Below are 21,166 nucleotides of genomic sequence, written 5' to 3' on the forward strand. Positions count from 1 at the left end.
ACCGATGCACGGTTTGAGCACTTTAGGTTTCCACAGCAGTCAGTCCTCTATAGTATTTCTCCTTCACTGCTCTGCCAATAACTCTCATGTTGCAATGAGTTCTCATTTAGCCTGTCCCAAGGTGCAGTGAGTCAGATAAGGTTTGCCAAGCACACACACATCCTGACGGCAGAACATATGGGGGAAGACTGGATGTCTTTACTCAGCTAATCTAATGGCATCATTTGGAAATGTAAGACATGACTAAAATGTTGGGAGAGCAATTGAGATTTACTTGAGATTACTCAATGGCTGTCAAACTACTGTCCTCCGAATCAATGGCATTGATCTGAAAACATTATAATATGATATAACCCAGCTAGCACATTTGGTTCCTTGGAAGTTGTGGGTACCTAAGTTTTTGGTTTCACATTGGTTGTGGAAACGAAGCCATACGTTTCCTGACCGGTAAAACAGATTACATTTTTTAAAGTTCTGAGAACAGAAGTGAACATTTAGAGGGCGTTTTGTTCATTCTTATAACTGAATGTATATGTTTTTAAATAGCATTCTTAGAACATTCTCTGAACGTTCTGAAAATGTTCTTGTGTTTTTTTTATGGACATTTTCTTTCGTTCTGAGAACAAATGTGTGTTTTTAAATACAATTCTTAGAATATTCTCTGAATGTTATTAAAGTTTTCTTGTGTTTTTATATGGAAGTTTTCTTAACGTTCTCTGAACAATTTGAGAACATGACTTTAAATAGAATCATGAGAACCTGTAGGAAACGTTATGCTGAAGTACTGAAATTTTCACAATTTTTTTTGTTTCTTTACATTCTCTGAACTATTTGAGAACATTTCCAATGTCAAACCAGAACAAATTCCTAGAACATTACCAACATTGAAATTAAATGTAACCGTGTTTGAACTTTCTGTTAAAGCAGGGCTGCCCAACCCTCTTCCTGGAGCTCTACCGTCCTGTGAGTTTTCAATCCCATCCTAATTTTACACACCTATTCTACTTATAGCTGCTCAACAAGACCTTAACTAGCTGAATCAGATATGCTAAATTAGGGTTGGGCTGAACACCTACAGGACAGTAGACCTCCAGGAATAGGGTTGGGCAGGCCTGTGTTAAAGTAATGAATATTATTTTTCAATGTGCTGAGAATGTTCCAAAGCCAAGCAACTATCCTACACCATTTCCAGAAAGTTGTGGAAAGGTTGTATGCAAAATAACCATAGGACAAGCACGCTCTCACCAAGCTTTAAGAAACATATGGTTTCCAGAATGTTATGTGCTAGCTGGGAATACACTTTCCTGAGCTCTGTCAAAAGCTCAAACTGTCCCAATTGAGAGTTTCTGTGCAACTTGCTACGCAACATGGCATTGCTATTGGGAGATTATAGATTTTTCAGAGAATTGATTAATCAAACAAATGCCAATAGAAGTAAACATATATAATTAAGTATTGCTATTCTGCAAATAGCAATACTTAAGGCATGACACCATGGCACCACCAAACATTGGGATCTCAAAACGTGTTTGGAACATTGATTGCTTCTCTTATGTAGCTTGCCTTTCCTTTTGGCTTGCTCTTCTGATAAACACCCATTGTCTTTTTTTGTCCATCAGAACAATTTTCACAAAACAAATGTTATAGTGTTCCCTTGGCAAAGCTCTTACGACAAACATTCCAGTTTCACTACAGTCAAATTCTTGCAGCTTTGTAACAGCATAGATTTACGATTTGCTGAGTTGGGCTGAAAAGAGAGATGAGATTTTGAAATGGCCTCTCTGTTGTTGATTGTCTTTTGTCTGCGTACACTTTATTTACCCAGCCAGATTGAGAACAGAAGTAGAGTTCTCTCATGCAGTATGTGGCTCCCGTTATTTGCTGCATCGCAGGATACTTTAGTTAGCTCTGGGCCATAGTTATAGGCTGTCACTGTGAAGACTTATGTCTAAATTAAACAGGCAAGTATTTAATGTGCTCATGTCTCAATGAGGGTAATGTCCATGCAACAGATAACCCTCAAAGGACCCCTGGTCCATGCTTTGATTCACAGTTACTTTCGACCTGATGTCCCTCACGTATGAGGAAAGGATCTATCATCTCCATAATTACCTAAGAGGCAAGTCAATCTTTTTCCATTAGCAGGACACAGATGGCATGGCTTAAATAACCCAATCATCTCAGCCCATGGAGGTCAAGCCATCATAAATCAAACAGGAGCACTGCTCACACCCTTGAGGGATTGTAGTAAGGTTTCAACACTTGATGTATTAGATCAAGCTTTTACTCTCTTGGATCTGATGCTAAGAACCGCTCATGAGAGGCTTTCAGACACCGACTCTTTCAATTAAATTGGATTATTTTTAGTCGTTTTTTTTAATAGTTAGTCCATTCTTTAGTTTGGGTTATGTCTTTGAACATTTATTGTGTTTTATCTGACTTACCTAGTTAAATAAAGGTTGGAGAAAAAATAAAAAAAATTCACTAGTTCCCTAAAATATATCTGTAAACAGTTAAGTTATGTTGATATTACTAAAGGTGTCCCGCATGGGTAAAATTGTTACTTATAATGCTGGAAATACTAAATGTATGCCATTTTGTTATTCTCATAGAAGTATTTCAGATGGCTTACACCTTTATGCATTGGATGATTCTTTAATCAGTTAGGTTCCCGCCTATATTTTTATGGGCTTTTGGTTTAACAATAATTTGATGTTTAAAAAACATAAGCTCGAGATTTAAAGTAGGCTTCTTTTATAGAAATAGATCATGCCTCTCCCTAAACAGCAGGAAGCAGATTGTACAGTCAACTTTCCTGCCAGGTCTTGACTATGGTGACACCATTTATCTGAATGCAGCAGCCCCTACTCTTAAACCTTTGGATGCCGTCTACCATAGCGCTCTTCGCTTGATCACAGGTGACAGTTTTAATACGCATCACTGCATCCTGTATCAAAAGGTTGGCGGGTAGATCATTCATTACTCCCTTTTGAAAGTGAGCACCACTTTCAAAACTACAAAAGCTCTGGAGTGCATCTTTAAGCAGCTAACATTTCAAACAGGGAGTACTGTGAATTTCAGCCGCTCAGCTGCTGTCTTCAGCAGAATAAGAAAGACTTACTGGTGGTTGGACATCATTGAGGGAAAATAAGGACATTAATTTCAACAAGTGGTACACTCCAGTCCCCCCAGAAGGAATAACATTGCCTCGGACTGATGCGGATGGTGGGGTGTGTCTGTGAAAGGTCATAAGATCTTTACCCCGAAAAAAGCCAGGATCTTGGATTAATAGCGTGTCATAAGAACTTAACCCATATCACCGTCGACCTTTCTCCTCACAAAGTCGCCTTGATAGATGTACTTCATTACCCGATTTGAAAAGTCGAAAATTGAATCCCTCCCCTTCTTCGTGGCAGGTTGATCAATGATTGATCAGCCACTGAATGTAGTCAGAGAGAAAGGGCTGGAGCATTGAAATGACCCCTTGTCATGCTAATGGATGACACATAGAGCAGTGCCAGCGGCAGGTCTTTGCAACGACACAAGTTTCGCGCATACAGACAATGCAGCGGGTAGGCAAAATAGAGCTGGTAAATGTGTTTTCAAGTTTGGTTTGTTTGATTCGGTCGTGTGTTGCAAAGAGAGGTGCTAACAATTCAAGTAGCATGTCAGTTAACCCTCCTGTCACTGAAGAGAAAGGAACCCAATTTAGTCATCAGGAAGCCCGCATGCTTCACCAAAAAGCAACGAAACGTGACGTAATGTAGGAGACATTTCTCCCTTTTAGAGGCTTAACAGAACTCTTGTTGAGTTTAGGAGTGACATGAGGATGAACGGATAGGACATTGAGGCATCAGTGCTACAGTGGGGTGGGGGAACCAGGGGGGGATGCAGGTTGGACGCTTTGGATGCCTGCATCTTGTACAACGTTGTCTTTATGTGTTATTTATTTGCTGTAATTGATGTTGATGTCTATTCTGAATTAGGCATTGCAATCAGGCCCCGGTCCTCGCAGGAGGGGGTATGGCTCTTCGCAGCGATCGGGAGACATTTTCTAATGACTTATTCATATCAATGAGCTTTTAATATTTGGTGCGCTCATCACTTGGCGGAGATACACAGGCACCCCTCCCACCTCCTGTCAACTCTCACAGGCAGCTGGTGGAAGGAAGGGGGAGGAAGGGGGAGTGGAGCAATGCTCTCCATTCACATCAAGTCCTAAAGATGCCCACAGCGGGTGGCCTGTGTTTGCACAATTTTATTTCAAGTAAGGAATAAACACACTCTCAGCTGCACTTGATTAATCATGGCTCCTCCATTCCTCTGCACATATTTATCAGCGGGCTGGGAGACAGAGTGCTGAGCAGTCAGGCAGGATGTGATGCTGTGTTTGAAACATGGGGTGTTAATCCCTCAGCAAGTGAAAGAGGACAAAACTGTCTAAAGCATCTCAATGAGGTTGTTTACCTTTTTGTTTTCATGTGGATTGGAGGATTATACATAATTAATTGGACCCCCTGCGCGAAAACACATTATGCAAGCACACACATACGCACACTGCCACACGCACTCAAGCAAGCAAGAACCCATGCACGCACACACGCAAACAAAAACACACACATTTAATACACTCACTCTTACACACTTAACCATCCTTCAAAATCATTTAGTCCTGCAGCGGTAAGGTCATTATAACCTAATTGAGGTTAATTTAAAGTCTGTATTGTGTTGTTATAGGAGACACGTGCACCATGGCAGATTACAACAAGCTGAAGAGTATGCTGCTGGATATGCAGCCTAAAGGCCTGAATGGCGGGGACAGGAACATTAAGAGAGACATGGACCAGAAGAGAGCCCTGGTGGACACCATGTTTAAGTACCTGGACATGGACGGGGATGGCCGTCTGTGCAGCGACGAGCTGGAACAGGTGGGTACTTCTCTGGGGCGAGAATTGGATTAAGGTGGGCATCAGAGCCACACTAACTGGTGTTAATTGGATGCATCTCCATCCATGGGTGATCTACTTCTACTAGCCCTATGCCAGAAGGGGCTCGGGGTTGGGGTGTAGGGTTCAGTGGCGGTCAGTGCCGTTTAAGATGAGGGGGGGCCAACAAAAAAATTGTTCATGAGCCATGGCCTTATTTCTATTGCAGCGTTTTGGATGACTCTTTCATATTCCATTCACCCAGATCAATGTAACAGCGATAGGTTTAGGCTACTACATGATACTCCCTATACCCATCATGAGGTTGCTACAACCTATCCTATGAATGAAAGTTTACAACGTAGGTGCACACAGGTCGAGAGGCACATTTGAGGTCACAGACAGTGACACATGGACTGACAGTGACATTCAATACCTCCTTGCACACTCTTGCCTACATCTAGCTGATATAGGGTGTAATCATTAGTCCAACAAGAGTTTCTATTGGACAAATTCAGGTATGTTTATCCCTGTTTTGTTCCATTTGCTTCCATTTAAGAAACCTTTTTCAACAGAATTCCTTGTTGCATCTATGCTCTCTCCTCCTCTCAGCTCTTCCCTTCACTTGTGGACTTCAACGCAACACATCAGCTGTATGTGACCAGGCGGAAAAAAAAAAACTTTCAAAGCCAAACCGCTACACACAGCCTACATCATGGGCACCATAGATAACATAGCTAATATAACTAACGTGTTAGTAAACCCGCTACAATCATGCAGTAAAGTTACAGTGTACAGTCAGTAAGCAGTTACAACAGCGGGCCCCGGTGACAATAAATGTGTAATTACCAAAATATTTCCTTGACTTGGAAGTGTTCCAGTGTTGTGTTCGATAGTCATAGCCAGCTAGCTAACATAGCATCCCTGTGTTTGAGCAGGGTGTTTCAGTAGGCTAAACTAGCTAGTTGAATTTGCTAGCTAAGTGAAAAAAAAATGACAATCTTTGTTCAACAATGTTCAATAATTTTCTTTCTCTCTCTTTGAGTCAACTAATCACCATATTTTATACACTGCAGTTCTAGCTAGCTGTAGCTTATGCTTTCAGTACTAGATCATTCTCTGATCCTTTGATTGGGTGGACAACATGTCAGTTCATGCTGAAAGAGCTCTGATAGTCTGGAGGACGTCCTCCAGAAGTTGTCATGATTACTGTGTAAGTCTATGGAAGGGGTGAGAACCATGAGCCTCCTCGGTTTTGTATTGAAGTCAATGTACCCAGAGGAGGGCGGAAGCTAGTTGTCCTCCGGCTACACCGTTGTGCTTCCCTATAGAGTGCTGTTGAGGCTACTGTAGACCTTCTTAGCAATATAGTGTGTTTTAATCATTTATTTGGTGACGTGATTATATTTAGGAAAACTTTTTAAATGTTTTATAATTAAAATGTTTATGAAATTTACTGAGGGGGATGGTCCTCCCCTTCTTCCTCTTAGGAGCCTCCACTGGCAGTCTGAAGGTAGAGAGGCACAGTTCCTCATGTTGCTCCGTAGGCAAGCACCACGGTGTTGTTGTGGATGCAAGCTCCAAATGGAAGCCAGGGGAGTGTGCGGAGGAGTGGGGTGACATGCGAGAACTTGGGAATGTGTTGTTTCTGCATTAAAGCACTGTTTAGGTTTGTGATCTTTTTTTAGAATGTAGATACTTCCAATTATTTATTTGCAGTGTTGTGACAAATAGCTGTCGTGTTTTATTAGCTTACAGAACAGGTTGCTAAATGACATAACTCTTTGTCTCATGAAACTAAAATAAAATACTTTGCCTACATCCAAATGGCACCCTATTCGCTATACACTACTTTTAAATCTATATATGGAATAGAGTGTCATTTGGGACAGACAATTTGCACCTTTCTACTTTGAGGAGACAGGACCGATGTGAAATACATTATGAACTATTTCTCACATCTCAGCAGTTTAGAAGATTTGATTGAAGATCTGATCAAATCATGGTTCGCAATTATTAATGTTGACACGTAGCCAATAAATCTTTAAAGAGACATTTACATTTTTTTAAGGGAGAAAAATCGATCCAAGATCAGAGAAATCAAAGAAATAGAAATAAGATGTCACTAAATGTCATGATCAGTTATATATATATATATATATATATATATATATATATATATATATATATATGTTAATTAAGCAGTATTTGACCAGCTCTACACATTGGTTCTCCTTCCCTCTATAGATGTACAGAATGGGGCCAGTCTCACCAGAAGCATAGTTTGCACCTGTGCTTTTTCCAAAGGGAATTAAATATAGGATAGAACAAGGCTAAAATAAGGGTTAAGAGAATATGTAAGACAGTTAAGTGAATGAAGGAAGACAGTTGTTATGCTGTACTTTATCTGACTTAGTCCTATGGTTTATATCCATAGAACTAGAATGTGAATCATAGAATGTAATACAGTAATTGTAATACAGTCTATGGTTTCCATCCTCTTGTCCAGATCTCTATGAAGGAGCACCTAGAAGACAGTCTGCTGGAGTGTACCATGCAGGACCTGCTCCGCTACGATGATTACAACAACGACGGACACCTCACTCTGCACGAGTTCTACACCGCTTTTCGTAAGTCCTACTTGAAAATCCCCACCTCCCTCTCAGTCTCTCTCTCTCTCCCTCTCTCCCTCCCTCCCTCTCTCAGCCCATCCCATCAGGATAAGACCGGATCAGACCAGATCAACCTGACTCAGGCTGCGCTGCAATCCAGTAATCCTGCAATCCTCTGCCCTGTTTGCCAGGCCAGGCATCATTATGGGCCTCTGAGCTGTGAGCCATGGTTGAGAGCACCTGGTCATCAGGCCTAATAAAGAATAATCGCACAGCCAATATGGCAGACTGGATTTGGGCTGGAACGGAAGATGACAGAGCAACCCCTATCACTGAGGTTGCTTTACCTTTGAGAGGATATCTATACACCATCCATTTCAGCCATTGTGATTAGAAACACAATATGCGACCTGCGCACCAAAATGCACAGCCCAGACCTATATTGCCAGTCCATCCAATTGGACAAAGCCGATAAATCAGGCCATTACCAGTAGGCGGCATGGCACCATTTTGAAGGCTTTCACAATCGGGGCAAAAACACAGGTCCATTAAGCCTCAACAGTCATTAACCATAGTAATGACTGGGTTTTAGTGGAATCATTGTTGTCATTATACAGTTACTTTCCTTTTAGCATCCAGATGGGCTGTGAGAATGGCTGGCGGTGGGTCTGTTTTGAGGAAGGTGTAAGGGGTTTAACAGGGAGGTGAAGGAGAGGGTTGGGACTAATAAAACATGTGATTGATCAGACATTGTTCAAGGTTAACTGTTGTGCTGCATAAGACTAAAACAAGGAGGGGGAATGTTTTATTAAGAGGAGGTTTATGGCTTATGTGCTATGGATGGATGTTCCTGAGATGAGTTGTTCTCCCTTGAGGGAAATGGAAGTTGAGATGCCAGGAAGCTCAGGTGTTTCTACACAACCTCCCCCTGTAGATGCCGTGCTTGGTAGATACACTGGGCAGCAATACTCAATGTTAAGCCCCGTTCTGCAGATGCTGTTGCGTAGAGAGAGTGTTCTGTTCCATAGCAGGCAGACAAATTCCATTCCGAAGCTGGGAGTTCAGTTTGGCTCTAGACACCCCCCTTCAGGAAGTGATAGTATTTGCAGTGATCTACTTAGGTGTCTGACAGTGGCAGTTCAGCACAGCGTTGTTGTTTCCTTTCTCTCTCTCTCGCTCTCTCTCCAACATCTTCTTGCTTGATCCTTTGCCCTGGTCTGTCAGGATGGCTTTGCTGTACAGGAGGGCTTAACTGTACAGCTGTAATCACAGTCCGAAAAAAAGATCTACTTGAATCTTTGCCTAATGAGTATTTAACGAAATGTTGGAAAGTAGTATTCGTGACTAATGATGAAAAGTTTGGAGAGCTCAACTCAGTCAAAGGAAGAAGAGACCTCTCGTTCTTCACAAAGGAGAATAAGTGATGGCCGTTGAATAACGCACATCCCTGCCGCAGTGCCTACGGAGGTGCTGAGATAAAGGTATAATGACTCTAAGATGTGCTCTGTGTGTGCCCTACCCACTGGGCACAGATGTCAATTCAACGTCTATTCCACGTTGTTTCAGCGTCATTTTGTCGAGAAGACATGGAAACAACAGTGACTCAACCGATGTGTTCCCAGTCGGTAGAGTGTAGTATTTATCTATCCCAGAGTGGTCAGGGGGAAGAAGGGAAAGGAAGAAAGAGGGAAAGAAAGGGAGACAAGTGTAATTGGCTAGGAAAAGGGGTCCGTGTGTGTGCGTGCGTGTGGTGGAATTTACTGAGGGGCATGAATGACCGTGTTCAATAAAAAATACAAAAAAATACCCAATGTGAAGGTAGATCGTGCTAGAGAATGGCTGGTACACATGGGCTGTTATTAGAGGGAACTGATACATTAACCTCATGGACCACATGTGTTTTAGCCATTGAAGCAGATGCTTGTCCAGACTTGCAGATACGTACATACTGTGGTAGTACTCCCTTTAACATTGTAAACCTTTTCTACTGCAGGAGGGATGCATTGTAGTGCCCCGGGGGAGTGGAAAAGAGGCATCCATATGGGACGGAGTGAAGAGGATAAGGGAAGGGAGAGGAGAGGGGGAATGCTGGAGTTGGGGGCATTGTGCCCAGAGCTCCCTTCGCTGGGAGTCTATTTGTATTTCATGGCTGCCGTTAATAGTGGAATTATAAGGACATGGTGAGCTGAGCTGGCAGGCACAGTCAGCAGATCTGCTTAATTAATCAAGTGGCTGAAACAGAGTGTGGTGGCAGAGAGGGGGGAGAGAGTGGTCAGGGGGGAAGGAGGGAAGGAAGAAAGAGGGAAAGAAAGGGAGACAAGTGTAATTGACTAGGAAAAGGGGTCGGTGTGTGTGCGTGCGTGTGTGCGTGTGGTGGAATGTACTGAGGGGCAGGCTTTGCGGTGGAGGGGCATGAATGACCGTGTTGGGTGTAGGTCAGGAAGAGAGGCACGCGCCAGTCCCCTGTCTGCCTGTGATGCTTATCCTCCACAGGTGGAGATTACACAGGCCATCAGAAGGGTATGCTTATCACAAGGAGATCACCGCTTTTCAAGGGATGCAAATTACTACATTAGCAACGGCATAGTCAATTAATCCCACTCATTGAAAGACAAAGCTTCTGTCCGTCACCGTAAAGCTGTCGCAGCACATTTTTCATGGTTTTCTGACTTTCCCAGTAAGTGAAAAACAGCCTAAATTTAGATCATGAGCTGACACTGTGGACAACCTCGATCATATCTGCATGTCATTGTCCAACAAGTAACCATGAAGTTGTAGCCTGCAGTGAGTGGTGAAATATCCGTAGTTAAGCACATAGTAGAGAGTGACTTAAGATAACTGTACTTGAAGTCTATTCCACCTGCCTCCCCCTCAGGTTGGCTCCTCTCTTCCAGCTCCTCTCTGTTCCACGTTGGTGTTTTTTTTTTGAAGGCTCATTAGACGACGCCATGGCCTTCACGGCTAATTGCCAATACCGTATTTGTATGGTTTCCGGCACATTCGTTGTGTCAGCTGTGTGCTGGGGTAATTACATTCTGTCAGCTTGCTGTGTTAGCCCTTAATAACCGTCTCTGTCCCTGAGTGTGACAGAAACAGAGGATGTCCTGTCATCACATCTCTTCCTCCACACATCCACCGTTTTACAGTTTCCCTCGGCAGCCCCTTAAATATGGCCAACGGTAAGACAGCGAACGGCAAGAAGCCAGAGGATTCCTCTGTTCTGCATAACGCAGTGAGACAAGCAAAGTGAGTCTCCATGGCAACTGTAGGTACCTCTGATCTTGGAATAATCTATTTTGTGAGACATTTAACAATGCCGCCATCTCCCTATAGAGAGGCGAGAAGAGAAGAGGAGGACAGTACAGAAAGAATGTGTCTACGCTCATTAAGTTGCCTGATACACTGAGCCTAAAATGCACAGGTACAATGTGTGTCTGGAAGACGAAGCAAAATATCTCCGTACCCAGAGACTTCAATAAGTATCAAATTCCAAATAAGAAATATGAGCCAACATCTTCAACATTGTGAAATACCACAGGGTTTTTTCTTTGTACAGTAGAAACATCCAAGCATATGTCAAATGATATTGCAGAGCAGTATAATGCTAACAAAATCAATATCCCTGTTAGGCTGACAGAATCTTTATCCACTTGTTTACATAGACAGTGATATAAATCTATAAATGGGATGAAAAAGTAGCGCATTAGTGTTACAGCAGTTGCCTGTCAGCCTGTAACCAATTAAAGGCAAATGTTGGAAACTCATTGTTTGCCAGCCAAAAGAATTGTGAAATACAACGACTTCCGCAGAGTTCACAGAAAGGATGTTTGTCTTTCTTTTCTTATACGTGAGAACTTACTATTTAATTGAAAGTCTTAATATTCTCCAATCCAAACTCCAATCCTTGAGTTTGAATAGAAGACTCTCTTAACCGGGGGAAATGTAATACAAGATGTGATAAAAGAACACTTGTAACTTAATGTAAAACTCTAATATTTCCTATCTCCATAATCATCAGTGAGTTGATCATTTAAAAGGTGAACATTTGCTGGAGAGCCGTTGTGCTACCAGTCATCTAATATCAATTTTAATTTTACCCCTTTAATAGTTATTCTCTAATTTATCGGAGTCGTGTCCCAGGAATAGCACGGCCTGACCTCTAACCCCTGAACACACAGACTCCACTACTCCTCCATCCTCCTCTCCAACAACGCCTCGTTGTTTTTCCACCATCACATTTTCGCTAGCAGTCCTCAGGCTCCGGCACACCGTTTTTCACACACTGAGGCCCCCCGGCTGTTAGCAGCACAGCACGGGGTCTTCTTTTATCTCTCCCTCCAACTCTCGCTACAGCAAGGAAATAATTCATTATCATGCCTCCATTGATTGATTCATTTTGTGAGCCTCATTGCTCCCTCTGCAACTTTAAAACAAGTGCGTGTGTCCCCCAGCCCCCCCCCCTCCCCTGGAGAAGAGAGTCTGTCCCAGAAAGAGTGTTCCTCTGATCAGCCCAAACTGTTGTGGAGAGCTGGGCCTCAAAGAAACATAAAAACAGCTTAGAAAAAAACACCTTTTGAAAGAGTATGATAACAAAGACTACAACAAAGATGCAGTGTGTTCATCGTACTTCTACTGCTTCACTGGGTTCGCTGTAAGGGCCCAATTCCGAACTGAGTTAAGCGGGTAATTGGATTGTAATTTCCTTTTTATGCACTTTTTTCCTCTAGGTGTATTCTACACTTGAATTTTTAAGGATGAGAATAGCATGCTATTCGTTTTAGGTGGAGATCAAATAAATGAAGGTGTGGCGGAGGTGTGTCTACAGAAACGCCGTATTCTGACCTTGACTGAATTCCCGAATTATTCCACCACCTTTATATGTGAGGGAACAATGAATAAGACCTAGCGAACCTACCGATTCCAAGTGGAAAAAACATCTACTTTATTTTTTCCGATAGAAATAACACCATTCTTCATGCACTGTACTTTACAACTTGATAAGAGCTATTGATAAGAGCTAGGTAAATGAGTAATCCATTTGGAAGAGGGAATTATAAATATAAATGACACTTGTTTTACATACAGTTGAAGTTTTTTAACCACTCCACAAATTTCTTGTGAACAAACTATAGTTTTGTCAAGTCAGTTAGGACATCTACTTTGTGCATGACACAAGTAATTTTTCCAACAATTGTTTACAGACAGATTATTTCACTTATAATTCACTGTATCACAATTCCAGTGACTGTGCCTTTAAACTGTGCCTTTAAACAGCTTGGAAAATTCCAGAAAATGATGTCATGGCTTTAGAAGTTTCTGATAGGCTAACTGACATAATTTGAGTCAATTGGAGGTGTACCTGTGGATGTATTTCAAGGCCAACCTTCAAACTAAGTGCCTCTTTGCTTGACATCATGGGAAAATCAAAAATAAATCAGCCAATACCTCAGAAAAAGAATTGTGGACCTCCACAAGTCAGGTTCAGCCTTGGGATAAATTTCCAAACGCCTGAAGGTACCACGTTCATCTGTACCAACAATAGTACCAAGTATAAACACCATGGGACCACGCAGCTGTCATAACGCTCAGGAAGGAGAGATGAAAGTACTTTGGTGCGAAAATTGCAAATCAATCCCAGAACAACAGCAAAGGATTTGTGAAGATGCTGGAGGAAACAGGTACAAAAGTATCTATATCCACAGTAAAATTAGTCCTATATCGACATAACCTGAAAGGCTGCTCAGCAAGGAGAAGCCACTGCTCCAAAATCGCCATAAAAAAAGCCAGCCTATGGTTTGCAACTGCACATGGGGACAAAGATGGTACTTTTTGGAGAAATGTCCTCTGGTCTGATGAAACAAAAATATAACTGTTTAGCCAGAATGTCCATCGTTATGAGTGGAGGGAAAAGGGGGAGGCTTGCAAGCCGAAGAACACCATCCCAACCATGAAGCACGGGGGTGGCAGCATCATGTTCTGGGGTTGCTTTGCTGCGGGAGGGACTGTGGGCAGAGCTGAAAAAGCGTGTGCGAGCAAAGAGGCCTACAAACCTGACTCAGTTACACCAGCTCTGTCAGGAGGATTGGGCCAAAATTCACCCAACTTATTGTGGGAAGCTTGTGGAAGGTATCCCAAAACATTTGACCCAAGTTAAACAATTTAAAGGCTATTCTACCAAATACTAATTCAGTGTATGTAAACTTCTGACCCACTGGGAATGTGATGAAAGAAATAAAAGCTGAAATAAATAATTCTCTCTACTATTATTCTGACATTGCACATTCATAAAATAAAGTGGTGATCCTAACTGACTTAATTCAGGGAATCTTTACGAGGATTAAATGTCAGGAATTGTGAAAAACTGAGATTAAATGTAGTTGGCTAAGGTATATGTAAACTTTCGACTTCAACTGTATATTGCTGTAGACAAATGTGAAACCAATCATATGGCAGCCAACTTAAGCATATCAGCATATCAACTTTCCCACATCAAAGTTTATCAAATGCTGTGCCATTATGCCAAATATGAATTGTACAGCCCTTTAACTTGCAGGGATGGGCACTCTCGAATATCTTACTTATAGGCTACTTTCTCTGTTTCATATTTGTATCATGTTAAATATTATCCACCATCAGTATTGGCCGTCAGTAGGCCTAATGACCTCACATACTGAGGAAAATATTACTTTTTCCAAAACATTTCACGTTACAGCCTTATTTTGAAATGGATTACATTTTTTTAAATCCTCAGCAATCTACAAACAATACCCCATAACGACAAAGCAAAAAACAGGTTTATAGAAATGTTTGCAAAAAAAAAATTTCAATAATATTTTTTTGTTTACATAAGTATTCAGACTCGAAATTGAGCTCAGGTGCATCCTGTTTCCATTAATCATCCTTGAGATGTCTCTACAACTTGTTTGGAGTCCACCTGTGGTCAATTCAATTGATTGGACATGATTTGGAAAGGCACACACTATATATAAGGTCCCGTTCGTTGCAAAAACCAAGCCATGAGGTGACCAAGAACCCGATGGTCACTCTGACAGGGTTCTGGAGTTCCTCTGTGGAAATGGGAGAACCTTCAAGAAGGACAACCATCGCTGTAGCAATCCACCAATCAGGCCTTTATGGTAGATTGACCAGACGGAAGCCACTCCTCAGTAAGACAGCCCACACAAAATTCTCTGGTCTGATGAAACCAAGATTGAACTCTTTGGCCTGAATGCCAAGCATCACGTCTGGAGGAAACCTGGCACCATCCCTACGGTGAAGCATGGTGGTGGCAGCATCATGCTGTGGGGATGTTTTTCAGGGACTGGGAGACTAGTCTGGGTGTCAGGATCAAGGGAAAGATGAACGGGGCAAAGTACAGTGAGATCCTTGATCAAAACCTGCTCCAGAGCACTCAGGACCTCAGACTGGGTCAAAGGTTCACCTTCCAACAGGACATTAAGCACACGGCCAAGACAACGCAGGAGTAGCTTGTAGCATCATACCTAAGAATACTCGCAACTGTAATCAGTGCCAAAGGTGCTTCAACAAAGTACTGAGTAAAGTAATGGCCATGTTGAAAGGAAACACTTTGAAGTTTGAGGAAATGTGAAATGAATGTAGGACAATATAACACAGTAGATCTGGTAAAAGATAATTTAAAAAAAAACATCATTTTTTTGTATTTCTTTTGTACCATCATCTTTGAAATGCAAGAGAAAGGCCATAATGTATCATTCCAGCCCAGGTGCAAGCCCAGGATCCTGTAGAGGTTAAGACAAACGGAATTTCCTAAATTGGAATCGGAATAGTTTTTGATGGCAAAAACACAGGCCTGGTATTTGATACTGCAATGAAGACTTGTTTTCATTAGGGAAAATCTCTTATGATAGAAAACCAATTCCACTGAGTGATTACACTTTTCTTATTCATACTAATACTCATCCATTCACAAGTCACGTCCAGTTACATTTTTATTTATTAGGATCCCCATCAGCCAACGCCAATGGTGACAGCTAGTTTTACAGGGGTCCGACACGTAACAAAAAATACATTCAAAATTAAATACTTTACACTTTACATACATGTAAAAACATTAACAGATAGTGTGTGTGTGTGTGTGCGCGCACATCTATCAGTTACACATACATGGCAGTGTGTACACACAAAAAGTAGGTCACATGGCAGAGAGGCGTTGTGCCGTGAGGTGTTGCTTTATTTGTTTTTTGAAACCAGGTTTTCTGTTCACTTTCACTACATAAGATGGAAGGAGTTCCATGCACTCATGGCTCTGTAGAATACTGTACGTTTCCTTGAATTTGTTCTGGACCTGGAGACTGTGAAAATACCCCTGGTGGCATGTCTGGTGGGGTAAGTGTGTATGTCAGTGCTGTGTGTAAGTTGACTATGCAAACAATTTGGAATTTCCAACACATTAATGTTTCTCATAAAAACATGTGTCGGAAGAGAGACTGGATAGTATTAATATTAGCCCTCTATTTACAATGAAGAACAAGACATGCTGCTCTGTTCTGGGCCAGCTGCAGGTTAAGATAAAAATAGAGCCTGCAGGACTTTCTTTGTGGAATGTGGTATAGGTGTTTTTCATTTCTTTAGCGTGTCAATTCTTTGTTTTTTTTGTTGTCTGTTTTCAGCGTAATCTTCTGCAATTTATCCCAAACTATACAAAGAAATTAGAGTTTGGATTAGCATTTTTATCCACACCATTTTACAAGCGAATGTCGCGATTAGCCCCTGTGGCTGGGACCTCTCCAACCTGACCCAAGCTTGGATCCTACTGGCTAGAAGGCTAGCAGTGTTTTTATTTATGGCTGGGCCCAAATGCGATAGGTGCAAGATTTGTGGATGTCCATCATTCATTTCGTATGATATGTTACAAATTACAATTCATATGAAATGTTTTGAATTACAATGCACATTAGATTTTATAAATTGCAATTCATACAATAAGTTACAAATTTGCAATACGCATGATATGTTATGAATTCCAATTTGTTGTGGCTAATGTTAGTAAGGTGGCTATCTGGCTAATGCTAATGTTAGCTAGGTGGCTAACGTTAGCTAGGCTAGGGTTTAGGGGTTACGGTTAGGTTTAGCTAACATGCTAAGTAGTTGTAAAGTAGTAAGTAGTTGCAAAGTTGCTAATTAGCTAAAATTGTCCATGATTAGATTTGAACACACAACCTTTGGGTTACTAGACGTTTACATTTTCCTTGCGTAACTTTCTGTCTTATGTAACTATACCATATGATATGTTACGAATTGCAATTTGTTGTGGCTAACGTTAACTAGATGGCTAACTTTAGCTAGGCTAGGGGATAGGGTTAGGGGTTAATGTTAGGGTTAAGGTTAGGGTTAGCTGACATGTTAAGTAGTTGTAAAGTAGCTAAAAAGTAGTGGTTGCAAAGCTGCTAATTAGCTAAAATGCTAACGTTGTCCGTGATGAGACTCAAACATGTAAGGGGAGGGAGACTGGTTAAAAAAAAAAGATTTTTAAGCCCGGAGACAATTGAGACATGGATTGTGTATGTGTGCCATTCAGAGGCTGAATGTGCAAGACAAAATATGTAAATGCCTTTGAACAAGGTATGTGATTATTATCATTTGACCTTGCTGGTCATCTATGAACGTTTGAACATCTTGGCCATGTACTGTTATAATCTCCACCCGGCACAGCCAGAAAAGAACTGGCCACCCCTTAGAGCCAGGTTCCTCTCTAGGTTTCTTCCTAGGTTCCTTCCTTTCTAGGGAGTTTTCCCTAGCCACCGTGCTTCTACATCTGCATTGCTTGCTGTTTGGGGTTTTAGGCTGGGTTTCTGTATAGCACTATGTGACATCGGCTGATGTAAAAAGGGCTTTATAAATACATTTGATTGATTGATTGAAATCTTTGGGCTGCTAGACATTTTTGTTATACACCTACCCATCCACCCTGACCAGCCTCCTTCCTTTCATTTTTGCCTTACTTAACCTTCCGTCTTAAATAACCATACGAAACATAACATATCATACACATTTGAGTGTCGCAGATTTTTGCATATTATGTTACGTCTAGTCTATGAGCCCAGGCTGCACAATCTAGCAGCCTCGGGAAGAGATTCTCTGGTGGTTAGCTCAGCTGCAGCAGAAGCAGGACCTGCTATCAAACTTCAGCAACCTATCTGCATCCCAGGCGAATCACATCTCGTTCTCGATGAGTCGGGCGGCATTGATCTGTTCCTCCACTGGACAGATGATAAGCTTAACATCGCTGCCTTTGGGAGACTGGTCACTAGCCGTCTGGCAGGCCTCCATCTATCCCGGAAGATCCGATCCAGCTATCAAACAATGGCTGTCTGTTACAACTCTGCAGAGAAACCTCACTGCCTGGTGTCCTTGGCTGAGCATGAGGAGCTGAACAGACAAACGCATTACACCTGGCTCATATCGAGAGATAGATAGATAGATAGATAGATAGATAGATATTTGCTGCTGGTAGCAATTTAACAGGATGGAGGTAATGGAACAAAAGATGGTTTCTGCTGCCATTAGCCAGCAGCCTACACAGCTTGTCCTATCCACATGTACATAGGCCTACTGTAGCTCTCTCTCTCCCAGCTGCATGTTGTTGAGTTTCCCAGGTCTACAGAGCTAAACAGTGTATCGATCAGCCTCAGACCTGCACAACGCACCGGTAATCTGCTGGAAACAACACTGATCTGTCAATGTCTGCGTCCCAAATGGCATCTTGTTCCCTTTATAGTGCAGTACTTTTGACTAGAGCCCTATGGGCCCTGGTCAATAGTAGTACATTATATATAGGAAATAGGGTGCCATTTGGGCCTCAGCCTCCGTTCTGGAGGGTACCATAATGAAAAGAGAGCAGAATGTTAACCTGATGTTGCTTCCTGTTTACAGACTGTAGACTCTTTGTAGCGCATTGGTTCTCGCTCTGGGTATAATATGCAGGTGGAAAAAGAGAAAGAAAATGTCTGGGTGGATTCTCCAGAGAATTGGCTGTTTCTCTAACTCAGCTGAAATCCTCAGGCCTCCAGAGACAATGTCAGTATATCCCTGCTTGGCTAAGAGACTACCAGCAACATAGTTTTGCCTTGAGGAAATCATGCATTTAGCTTGCTCAATGGTAGAGCTCAAAGAGACAAGCTTTCCAATGCTGTGTGGTTCATCAAGGCAGTCCTGCAGAACTCCCAATGTTTAAACATAGCCCATGCTGTAATGTTGTCCTTACCTCTATGTGAACTGTGGAAACAGCAAGGCAGTGTACTGATTTTTATTTGAGATAAAGTGGTAATGTTGGTATCTCTATACGGTACAATCAGGTATTACAGATTTTTTTTTTTTTTTTAAATTAATTCCACATTTTCAAGTCAAAATAATATAATTTTTCAAATAAGAGGAATATTAAGAATGTTTAGGTCAGATAATTAGCATACACCAGCAGACGGAACCAATGTAATAACGTGGCAGGCTTGTGACTTCTAGACCTTTTCTCCCGTGATTTCCTTCTGTGGGAGCCAAGACTCCAAGGAGAGATCCCAAAGCAATTAATCAACTTAATCAACTCATCAGTATCTTTCTAGAAACCTTTGACTATCTTTCTTTCCCATCGTGACAGAATGTTGCTCTTTGCTCTCATGGCTTGGTTAATTACTAAAGCTATTATTTCATGTCACACAGTTGCAGTACGTGACAATTGTTCTCTAATTGAGCTTCTTTGCACTGTACCACAATGCTCTGAAAAGGAGAACCATCCCACTAGGCACAAACTGGTTGAATCAACTTTTTTTAACATAATTTGTCAATGTAGTGTGACGTGGAATCTACATGGAAAATGCATTGGATTTGAAAATAGTCTGCATATAAACTATTGTTTTGAGGATGAAATTTCAACCACAGGATGATGTCATCATGGTAATCAAATTTCAACATAGACAACGTTGTATAAAATAGAGTTGAATTTGTTCATTTAAAACAACGTCAGATCTTCAATGTTATATCAACTATCAGAAAAAGTAACAATAGCCTGGGCAGCACCTCCTACTGGAGAATTGATTCATGTACAGATACACTTTGGTCTCCCATTCAGGGTTTTAATCAAGCCCCGTGTAATTAACAGCTATTGTTTCAATTCAATCCAGAATTACACTAAAAATAGACAATACAATAGTCCAAGCTCTGGTTGATTTCAAATGTAATAATAATTAGTGATATTGAATTGTGTTTGGTTGTCCACACAACCAAATATCAAAATTTAAAAGAGACTTGTACACTGAGTGTACAAAACACTTGGAAAACCTTCCTAATATTGATTTGCTCCCCCTTTTGCCTTCAGAATAGCCTCAATTCGTGGACATGGACTCTACAAGGTGTCGAAAGCATTCCACAGGGATGCTGGCCCATGTTGACTCCAATGCTTCCCACAGTTGTGTCAAGTTGGCTGGATGTCCTTTGGGTGGTGGACCAAAGGACATCCACACGGGAAACTGTTGATTGTGAAAAAACCAGCAGCTTTGCAGTTCTTGACACACTCAAACTGGTGCGCCTGGCAACTCTTACCATACCACTTTCAAATACACTTGCCCACCAATACAGAGAGAAAACATGAGAAGAGAAAGAGATGTATCGCATCACTTTATATGACAAAATAAATACAAATACATGTTACCGAAATACAAACAACGTTTCGGTAACACTTCATCTTAAGGGGTCCTACATGTGTAATTACACTATAACAAGTCACTCTACTAACAACACGTGACTGGTGGAAATTGCAGTCTGTAGCAAAAATTATTGTTTCCATGCTTGTTGCAAGTAGGCAAGTTTCCACAAAATTCACAAATGTAGTGTTTTGTTTCTTCTCAGCTGCATCCAATTCAGTAATAACTACCACAAGGTTGTAATCTCTTGTAGACAGATGTGCTGGAGGTCCCAGATTACAATGGTTGGATGCATAATAGGCTCTAATTAGCTACCCTCAATTACCTCCATTCAATGTTGTTGCTAGCACTTGTCCCCTAAAAAGTGTACCATCTGGGTTAACTTGGTTGAGTTTACAAAAACAGATCAGGTCAACAGATATAGGTCAACCTCACTGACTGGGGTCAATCATACAGATGACATCCCAGTTTATAATATAATATATGATATATAAACAAAATACTTGCCCGCTTACCGATTATGACAACCTGAACCTCTTTGCCATTCAAGTGAGAGGATAAACCCACTGAAAAAGTGTGTGCGAGCAAGGAGGCCTTGCAAACCTGACTCAGTTACACCAGCTCTGTCAGGAGGAATGGGCCAAAATTGACCCAACCTATTGTGGGAAGCTTGTGGAAGGCTACCCGAAACGTTTGACCCAAGTAAAACATTTTAAAGGCAATGCTACCAAATACTAATTGAGTGCATGTAAACTTCTGACCCACTGGGAATGTGATGGAAGAAATAAAAGCTGAAATAAATCATCCTCTCTACTATTATTCTGACATTTCACATTCTTAAAATAAAGTGGTGATCCTAACTGACTGGGAATTTTTACTAGGATTAAATGTCAGGAATTGTGAAAAACTGAGTTTAAATGTATTTGGCTAAGGTGTATGTAAACTTCCGACTTCA

At 41.4% G+C, this 21,166-nt stretch overlaps 1 protein-coding gene across 1 annotated transcript in view; it reads left to right on the top strand.

The window, feature by feature from the left end:
* The window catches only part of LOC139420788 (follistatin-like 4), a 216,340-nt gene that overhangs the window by 150,383 nt on the left and 44,791 nt on the right, over window positions 1-21,166 (top strand). The window contains exons 5-6 of the mRNA XM_071171055.1: window positions 4,738-4,928; window positions 7,435-7,555. Coding sequence (XP_071027156.1) covers window positions 4,738-4,928; window positions 7,435-7,555 — 312 coding nt within the window. The remainder of the gene's footprint in view (window positions 1-4,737; window positions 4,929-7,434; window positions 7,556-21,166) is intronic.

Source organism: Oncorhynchus clarkii, chromosome 12 (genome assembly GCF_045791955.1).
Source record: "Oncorhynchus clarkii lewisi isolate Uvic-CL-2024 chromosome 12, UVic_Ocla_1.0, whole genome shotgun sequence".
Lineage (NCBI taxonomy): Eukaryota > Metazoa > Chordata > Actinopteri > Salmoniformes > Salmonidae > Oncorhynchus > Oncorhynchus clarkii.